Here is a 10,443-nt window from a genome sequence, read left to right as displayed (position 1 = left end):
AAGCTGGTGTAAAGCCAAGTGTGGTTTTGTCCTAATTTTAATATAATTTTTTTTTGTCAGCTTTTTTTGTGTGTATTCCATGCCTTTGTGGTCTGTTTCAATAGCAGCCAACCTGAAGGACAACAATAGCTTAAACCTACTAAAACTTCAACCAACTTGAATCATTTATAAGCATCATATTGTACCTCTGACTGCACAACATGTAGGCTATCATGTATTATGGACTTCATACTACCTAATACACTGCTTAAACATAAATGACATAGGCTAGATTTTTTTTCTAAAGAACCCAAATGTTTTGTGTGTGTGTGTGTGTGTGTGTGTGTGTGTGTGTGTGTGTGTGTGTGTGTGTGTGTGTGTGTGTGTGTGTGTGTGTGTGTGTGTTGGGGTAGGGTGAGGGGGGGGGGGTATTGAATCATGCATATTTGACAGGTCTGGATCAGGCTACTAAACAGACTAAAAATGCATGGAAAAAAACCCCAGGACGGATAGGAAAGTGAAAAATGAAACTACACGACCAACTTGACCGTTCGTGTACAGCTTTGTTCTCATTGTGGGGATGAAGCCTATAGTAGCCTTAGTAGTCAGAAGATAAGTCAGCTGGATGTTGGCAGGCCATAGCTATTACTTTACACAGGGTTGGCTGCTGCAATAGCCTACTAGTCAAACAGACCACAAAGGTGCATAGAATTGCAAATATCATAACTTATACAATTACGAGAGGCACTTTGAAAGAAAGGTTTGACTGTCCTACCACTTGTTGGCTGAGCAATACATATAATCTAACAAGTTGCATGGCTGTGATTCTCTAACACCAATCACCTACACACTCTGCTGGGGGGAATTATGTGACCCACTCGTTTTTAATGAGAGAGGGTACATACAACAATAATACTAATATAATGGAAGGGGAAACACTGGGCTAGTATTTTGCTATTATTGTGGGCAAATGTGCTTGGGCCACTGGCAAGACAGACAACAGCTTTACTTGATTGCTATTTTGAGTTCCTTTTAAAACTTTCTCTTTACTTTTAAAACTTTATTTGCACTTTCTCTTTACTTTTATAAGCATATTTGCACTCTTAATTTGTATTACTATTTAATGTATTTATTATGATGATTACATTTGTATTAACTTGTTACTCAAATACATTTGAAATTCAAATTCCAACATTTTGAATCATTTTTTAAATGTATGGAAATAATCGTTAGATTAGTCGATTAATCGAAAAAAAAGTCGATAGATTAATCGATTACCAAAATAATCGTTAGTTGCAGCCCTACACCAAAGCATTTGAATTGGAGGCTATCAAGGACCACAAGGCCTTTTGTTTTTGAATTATGCGAAAAGATGAGTTATTTTGAGATTAGTGCTTCCTCTACTGTCACTTAGATGCCAGTGCCAGCACTTCTGCTTCTCTGGAGTTAGCGAGGTCCGATAGTAACCTTAAAGTAAAGCTTTCCCTGTTACTTCAGTATCAGAACAATTCTTCTGGTCTCTCGCTGAAGGCTCTTTCATAAGACATAGAGTGATTGCCTGTTTACAATTTTTTTTACAATGTTACGTTCAAGTCACACTAGGACAAAGATTACACATCACAAACATGCATAATTGATGGATTTTTTCCTATGTTGACAAACATAGCCTAGGCCTACTGTCTACGTTGCCTGCTGTAAAACTGTGAACTGTACTTCTGTTGTCTTGGTGCACTCCCGTGGGAAGACTTTTGTTTTGCATGTTGTCCTGATGTGTTGTTCTCCCTGTCATTTGACAGATAAAAAAAAACAAAAAACAGCACTGTTATACTATAAAAGATGGAATGCCGGTCCGATGGGTAGGGTGGTGGTTTATTCAATGCACCAGATCTGAATGCACACAACACTCTACGACACGCTACAAAGGCGGCGATATTTCCTAAATCTCCCAGTATCAGTCCTTGCTCCGTTCTCTTACCACCACACGTAGTGGTCGGTGTGTCCACACAGCAGTTCCACAGCAAAATCATACAACTTCTGCACATCATAGCATACAAGTCACATTCAGTTATAGGAAGGTAGAATACACAACTTAACATAATGGATGTGACTGGGAGTTTGATTCAAGGTGAAAGGTGGTGCATTCTGGGGAACATAATGGGGTCTTCCTAAGGCCAAGGCCAGACTAACCCGAGATACACACTAACCGTGACGGAACCATGACAAACTGGCCTCCCGGCCATTTGGAGTATCTCTTACCGTCACGGTTAGAATCCGCCCTCCAGAGTGGGTAGGTTGCAACCTACCCTGCTATCAGAGCCTGTCTGACCGCAAATCGGGTTTGAATTTGCATATCTGATGACGTAATTATCCCACGTGAACGCTCGAAGCTGTCAAGTAGCCTAGTCACGTTCATTTGCTCATCTTCCCAATCGCAATAAAAACTAAAAATGTTAAGTCTTCTGTTGTGTTGATGGCTGGCAAACAACAATCTAAGAAGGGCGTATTATTCACTGAGTTACCAAAGCAGTCTTCTTTATGGGGACTCATTAGCACTGCACTGAACTACATTAACAGGAGTTATTGCTACACAATAACAATTACACAACTAATATTACTAGATACATATTATAGTGGACATTACACTAGGCAACATCTCATCTCATTCATATCTCATCCAGTCGAAATCTTAACAGGATTTAACCCATCTTTATTACAGCGTATCAACATAAGAACAGAACATAGCTAAATCTCTTTATTACAGCGTATCAACATAAGAACAGAACATAGCTAAATCTCCGCTTAGGATGCTAATCACTACTAATAGCAGGTAGCCCAAAATGTGGTATTTAATACACGATCTATCACAGTAGCAACTTCATGAAAACCCTTACTTTCATTAGGTATGCACATAATGCATCACATACAGGTCGAACAATGATGATTTAAGCATTGGAAATGTATAAGGCACAGTATGGTCAACTACTTGGCGACAAACTGAACTCGTCACTAACTTAACTACTCGTTGACAGTCTTCTTCTTGTTGTTATCTTCGTTGTTGTTGTCGTAGTCTTCTTCTCCGAGTCTTCTTCTCCGTTTCCGGTAGCACCCTTCACAGCGCCACCAACAGGCCTTGCATATGTACTACAGCAGATTTACCAGTTTCAATGGGTGTGTGTGGCCGCAGCACAGCTTTGTCTGGCCGCGATTGACTAACCCCAAATCCGTCACGGTTAGTGTGTATCTCGGGTTAGTCTGGCAGGGGCCTAAGTTTGAAAGGTCTGAAGGTCTGCAGACAGGAAAGGTCTGGCCTTTTATTAACTTAATGTAAATACGATACATTTGAGTGTGGGAAGGATGCACATAAGTTGAAAGTATATGAAAAACTAACTAACGTAACTGAAAGATGATGCTTGAACGTTATAAATTCCATACAACAAACAATTGTGGATTTATTGATGTGTTCGCTCACAAGAAATTGTGCCAATTTCATCATCTTGATTAAGATCTCAAGTGTAAGGGGTTTGCACTCTGAAAATGAACGAATATACAGAATGGGCACCCATAATTCCAAAGTCTAACCAGAAGGCCAAATGGTGACTTAGCAGTGGACTGCTCTCTGATCTCACAACAGAGGACTCACTGTTTCCAATCACAGCAACCTCAGAGAGGGCTTCACACATCCGGGTACATAGGCAACCACCTACTGTGAGCTGAGGGAGTCAACTTACTAGTGGCTTCTGCATTGGAATATATCCATGTTGAGTCTGGAGTCAATCCTTTAATTAAGGATAGTGTTGAGATGATCACTTTTATAAAAAGCACTATGAGAAGTGATTTCTGGGAAACGTTGTATGTTGATGTTGGACATTTCCTTTGGACGAATGTTGGATGTTGGACATTCCCACTGGTGATAGTTGCATTGCTATATTCTCTGGTTTGATTTCTGTGAATCTTTTAATAATTCATGATAATAAATGTGTTGTGTCAAATAATAATAAACACATTTTTGTATAGGGTTTTAGATATTGTTTTTAACACAGTGTGGTAATATTGCAAATGTTAACACATCTTTATGTTAACCCTTTAAGCATTAACACAATGAATGTGCACAAGCATTGTCCTTGATCTCACCCATCGATGTGTAAGAATGTTTGAACACATTCTTTAAGGGTCTATGGTTGTAGAAGTACAGTAACACTCAAGATGCACCACCCAATGGGCACACTCATATTTTTTTTCTCATGTTTGTTAGCCCCCCCCCCTCCCCCCCCCCAAAACACACACTCACCACACTTTAATGAGAATGATGTGTTTGAGAGGATGCACATAGCTCTGCAATGTCTGGATGAATTAGAGAAAGTCTTAAATCGTTTCAACACAGTCTGTGCCTGTATTTAGTTTTCATGCACGTCAAAGCTGAGAACCCAATCTCACATGAACGCTGTGGCAAAGGGAATGTTGGTGCGTTGTTATGTCGCGTTTGATGTCTGTCACTCCAAGTTCATTTGCCCTCAAAAAACCTAGTAGCTTTGCTAGCAACAACGGTACTGCTGCTAACATCCTGTTACGAAGTAGACTTGGAATAGCAACCTGGGTTGCTGTCGCCAGCAGGTGCATCCTTATAACGCTTTGAATATTATGAGTAGACCTTTATTTATAACAGCGACAGGTTAATCGCCCTCTGCCCCAGTCTGCGTAGGGCTCTAAAAGAAAAAGGCCTCGACATTCTTGGAGTATTGTTTTACTGTCTGACCGTTTACTTCTTTACTGAAACTTCCATTGTGTGTTTTCTTCAGAAACCACCATGGCTCAGGTGGAGAAGAAAGTGGGTCTCTTGAGGCGGACGTCTTCTTCCAAGAGGCCGTTGAAGGAGAAGGTGGTTCTGATGTATGATGATATCTTTGCGGTAAGAAAAAAACTGAAGGAGAAAGGGGTTCTAATGTGGAATGATATCTTTGCGGTGAGAACAGCAGTTCTAATATACGATGACATTTTTTCGGTAAGAACAAAGCTGAAGGAGAAAGTGGTTCTAATGTACGATGATATCTTTGTCTCAGAGTGTGGTATCAGTTCCTAATGCACATGAGGCCTATTCATATGATCAGGGAATGGCAAATAGGTGATCGCTGTTGGGTTGTGACGTGGCAAGAACACCTGTGGGGGACAGAGAGCCACAATGACGATCCAGGGCCATTACCTTTTATACAGATGAGCCATAAGGTCACAGGTGCCGTTACACTTATCTCATCAATGTTCATTGTGTAGGGACACTGGCTTTGGAGAGGAAAAGGTTATTATCCACACACACTTTCTGAATGCTAAAATCACCTACATGTGTAGCATATAACACAGATCTGGAAAAAAATTGAGACCACTTCGAAATTATCAGTTTCTCTGGTTTTACTATTTATTGGTATGTGTTTGAGTAAGAAGACATTTTTGGTTTTATTTTATAAACTACAGACAACATTTTCCCCAAATATTGGATACAAATATTGTTATTTAGAGCATTTATTTGCCGAAAATGACAACTGGTCAAAATAACAAAAACAATGCAGTGTTTTCTGATGTTGAACAATGCAAAGAAAACAAGTTCATATTTATTTTGACACAATGCTAATATTTTAACTAGGGAAGAGTTCAGAAATCAATATTTAGTGGAATAACCCTGATTTACAATCACGGCTTTCATGTTTCTTGGCATGCTCTCCACCAGTCTTTCAATTTGCTGTTGGCTGAGAGTCCTGGTGCAAAAATTCAAGCAGCTTGGCTTTGTTTGATAGCTTGTGACTGTCCATCTTCCTCACATTCCAGAGGTTTTCAATGGGATTCAGGAGATTCGGCTGGCCATGACAGGGTCCTGATCTGGTGGTCCTTCATCCACACCTTCACTGACCTGGCTGAGTGGCATGGAGCATTGTCCTGCTGGAAAAAACACTCCTCAGAGTTGGGGAACATTGTCAGAGGGAAACTTTGTACTTGGCTTGATTCATGCGTCCTTCACAAAGACAAATCTGCCAGCCTTGCTTATATGCACTCCCAGATCATCACCGATCCTCAACCAAATTTCACAGTAGGTGCAAGACACTGTGGCTTGTAGGCCTCTCCAGGTCTCTGTGTTAGATGACCAGGTGTTGGGTAAAGCTGAAAATTGGACTCATCAGAGAAGATAACCCTACTCCAATCCTCTATGGTCCAATCCTTATGGTCTTTTGGAAACCTCAGCCTGGCTCTTCTTTGCTTCTCGTTGATGAAGGGCTTTTTCTAGCGACTTCAGCCCTGCCTCTAGGAGCCTGTTTCTAACTGTCCTTGCCGTGCACTAGCTCTAGCTGCCGTTTGCCATTCTGTTTGGAGGTCACTTGATGTCATCCTACGGTTGTTGAGTGACATTCAAATGAGTTTGGGCAGGTATCCCTGTGAGTGGAGGGATGGTTTTCGTCCTCTGCCGGTCTGTAGCTTTGTTGTGCCTAATCTCTGCTGCTCGACCTTGTTTCTTATGAACCGCCGAAATTTTAAGGATGGAAGCAACCTGACGTTCACTGTATCCCTCTTCCGGTACATTTGAATTGAAGTTGAACCCTTCTTTTCATCACTCAAAACCTTTCTTTTTAACTCTTTTGGCATGAGACACTTGTTTTATTCCAATTACCTTTGAGGTACTAATAGCACTGCCATCCAGCTGGTCCTATTTCAAGATGATAATGATGCCCACAGCACTGGTTTTTATACTTTTCTTCATCAACTAAGATTTGGTTCAGGTGATCACCTAATCAGTACCTCATTAAGTAACATTAGATGTGCCTGTATTTGAATTCAACAGACAATGGAATGGAATGGCTGCCATACACGTACAGATGCTGATTTAAGAAAACATTTGAGTGTTTTTTTCCAAAGCTGTATGTTTACAAGGTTTAGAGTTAAAAAGTCTTGGCCTGAAATCTTTACAATGTATTTTTAAACAAAGTTTGAGAACCTCAGAAAGTAGGTTTTTGTAAGGGTATGTTTACATTTGATTTAAATAAAAACGATTTTACTTTATTCCTTTTACTCAATTTTTTATTGCTGAATTCTTCTAGAATGTAATCATATATGGCACTTTTGCGTCAATGTTTTTAGTTAACATTTAAACAAAAATTTCAAGGCATGTCAGACTACCTAAAAGAGTCTAACAGACCTTGGACTCCCAAGGGTTTAGAACACATTGTTTGTGTTGCACACAAGTGAAAATCCTTCTGATCCCTTTCCTACCTTTAGAGGGATGATCCTGCTGTCACCAATCCTCGCTTCTGGGATGAACTCTTCCTGATGAAGGTATGGATGTTTTAAGAGTGTTTCACTGTATGGCTAGGTTTCAATGCAATTCTTTTTGCTTTTCATTATAAATTATAAAATCTCAAGAACTTAGAAACTTTGTTCAAAATTCAATCACTTCATTAACACTGCATAGGTCTAGTATGTAAAACATATTTAATGTGTGTACGCTGTATAGTTTTTAAGATATTTAAGAAAACTGTAGAATTTCCCTCATAGACTTACTTTAAACCATTGTGACAAAATCAGGTAATGAACTGGCTTTCACCTGTGTTTCATGGTCACATGTGCCAATTGGAACATCCTGAATAATAAAAGTCGATTGCGTCTGTTAAAATGTGGAAGGTTGAGTGTTTTTGCTCAAATTCATGCTCTATATAAACAAACAAAATACAATACAATCTTATTCAAGCATTTTTTTATGCTGAATACCGATACACATTATGTATAATATAATATATATTTTCACAGCCGGCGATAGAATCTAATGAGCACGCCAAATTTGAACAAAAAAAATCGGAAGATGCAGTCAGGAGTGTATTTCAGCTTGGAGACGGGCCTACCTGTGTTTACTGTGAAAATGCTGTGTTATTCTAACCCAGTGTGATAATAATCTGCCATCCAACACGTATACCAGTTCACCTAACCACAGACAGACAGTATTAGTAGAAAATAAAGCACCAGATTGCTTAAATGCAATTTCACAATCATAAAGATATCTTTGCGGTCATTGTCTTCTGCCTTTTTGAGAAATACGTTTATTTACAAAGGTCTGGAGAGGTGACACGTAAAATTGCGAACATTCATACAATTTTGTACATAAAATATATATTTAGTGTCTACACATTTTAATGACGGGTCAGAAGTATGTCAATACGTTAAAAATTCATTACATTTATGAAAATGTTCCAGCTGTTGCTGGCCACTCTGAACTAGGCTATACTGAGCACCCTTCTTTCCCTGTGTGTTCAGGTTAACCTGGAGTACTTGGAGGCAAAACTAGAATCGCTCGATGGTGACGAAGTGTTGAAGATTAAAGAAAACATCAACAGCCTGTTTCACCACTGTATCCAGGCCCTGGGGGAGGAGCATCAGATCAAAGTGGTTAATGCATTGCAGGTGAGTCGAGTGACTGTTGGCATCAGAATTGAACTTTCTCAGCGAAGTCAAAGCCAAATGTATTTATAAAGAACATTTAAAAAACAACTCACTTTGACCAAAGTGCTGTGTTAATTGTCAATAATGCTTCTGGTGCAGTCAGTGTCCTTTTAGCACTTGATCATGTATATGCAAGTCAACACACTGCACTTTCAAAGCGCCTCTCCTATATTCCTCCACCATTTGTGAGTGTTTGTCCTCTGTCTTCTGTGTTCTTCTGTAGACTCTCTGTGCTCTGTTCAGAGGGGTGCACCAGAAGAATAAGTCAGCTACTGGCTTTGATATCATCAACATGCTGATGGGGTTTGACAAGGCTGAGCTGCGTATGAAGGTATGAACACGTTTCAGTATAATGGGATTCAAAAACATGCCTGTTCAGATTGAACATTGAAATAATATATTGAATTATATTTGCTATTTTGATTATACTCTGTTATGTATTCACAAATTACATGATCTACCATGATCTTACAACTGCCAAGACCGCTGCAGGTACACACTCCAAGCGTAGTAGTCATGACGACATCAGTGTTAAGTGAGCCAAAACAGCCTCAGGTACACACTCCAAGGGTAGTAGTCATGAGGACATCAGTGTTCAGTGAGCCAAAATAGTCTTAGGTACACACTCCAAGCGTAGTAGTCATGACAATATAAGTGAGCCAAGACAGCCTCAGCCTCACAATTTACTGATGTTCTATTCAATTGTCAGCTTTGATGGCTAGAAATGAGTTTTCATGGAAAATGTGACCATATTCCTAGTCAATCCAAACTTTTGAATGGTAGTGTATGTCGTTTGGTCATTCCTTATGCTAGAAAGTTACACAAACGTGTTGTTCATTTAATTCCCAAAGAGCTTGCACTGTCTCACGGCTCTGAACCCTGGTGTTGTTTGCAGGACCTGATGGAGAGTCTAGACAGTCTGCTTTGTGGAGACAGCTCTGAGAGCTTGAAGAGCTTGTGCCTGAAGCTGCTTTTGTGTCTGGTGACGGTAAGTACAATTTTGGCCCAGCAGTTGCTTTAACTGCCCTGTGGTGGTGATAGGATACTAAATACATATGTAGTATCCTATCTTCAGGCTGTGAGGTGATCTGGATATAGTTGCAGTATCTTTTTGAACACTAGCATACCATCTCGCTCACCTCTTTCGTTTACGTAAGTACTGGAAATTGATAGGTAGTGGAGCGGTGTTGAATGGATGAGTAGAGCGTGAGTAATGGATGACTAAGGCTATGTTTACACTGCTTGCTTTAATGCACTATTGTAATTTCACCTGTATCCGATTTCCAATTTGTATCCACGACACACCCCAACAACTGTGGGCAAGACCCTTTAGCTAGTTATAAGAGGGGTGTGTCCCCAGTGCAAGACCAAACTTTACTGATATTGCGGAGGAATAAAACAGCCATGCTCTGACTCAGTTGGAGATTGGTATCATGGCTGGATGTACCATGTCACCGTTTTTGGCTTTTGGCCATGGAGGTAATTATAAGGACATCTAAATGGGTTAAAGGCTGCAGGACGGCACCCGGTTACCTCCCATCCAAGCTTAATGTCGGCTGTTAGCCAACATGAATGACAGGGGCAAGGATGCAAATCAAACCTGGAAGAGAAGTTTTATGCTGATGGTAAGGTGATTCTTCTATTGTAGATAAACCTGTGAAGAGTTTAGGCGGGTGGAACAATTCCACATTGAGTGACCGAGGACAGGTTTCAGAGCTTAGAACATGCATTGTTAAGGCGACCACTACTATAAGACCTTCCTGCCTGGTAAACTGAAATTTTGGTGCTTGCAATTTGGGCTTTTCCAACACGTAAGTTGGCATTCAACTGTGTATGAAGTTGCAATTTCAGAGGTGGAGAAATTTGAGAAAGTGATGACTAAAGCAGTTAGGAAAATGGCTTGGAATGCCATGTCGCTTTGTATAGAAAAATTATATTGGATTTACAAATGACCAGCCTGGTGGAGATCAAATATGCCAGGATCCAGTAGTCAAG

At 40.1% G+C, this 10,443-nt stretch overlaps 1 protein-coding gene across 2 annotated transcripts in view; it reads left to right on the top strand.

The window, feature by feature from the left end:
- Positions 1-10,443, top strand: part of armh3 (armadillo like helical domain containing 3) — a 34,594-nt gene that overhangs the window by 1,248 nt on the left and 22,903 nt on the right. The window contains exons 2-6 of one of the 2 annotated variants that reach the window (XM_080833021.1): positions 4,776-4,885; positions 7,234-7,290; positions 8,263-8,409; positions 8,672-8,779; positions 9,344-9,436. In XM_080833021.1, the coding sequence (XP_080689147.1) occupies positions 4,784-4,885; positions 7,234-7,290; positions 8,263-8,409; positions 8,672-8,779; positions 9,344-9,436 (507 nt within the window). In that variant the 5' untranslated portion in view covers positions 4,776-4,783. The remainder of the gene's footprint in view (positions 1-4,775; positions 4,886-7,233; positions 7,291-8,262; positions 8,410-8,671; positions 8,780-9,343; positions 9,437-10,443) is intronic. The other variant, XM_080833022.1, reaches the window with a different exon arrangement.

Source organism: Sprattus sprattus (assembly GCF_963457725.1).
Source record: "Sprattus sprattus genome assembly, chromosome: 2".
NCBI classification, from domain to species: Eukaryota; Metazoa; Chordata; class Actinopteri; order Clupeiformes; family Clupeidae; genus Sprattus; species Sprattus sprattus.
Note: the sequence above shows the minus strand (reverse complement) of the source record. Positions and strands in the feature narration are given on the sequence as shown.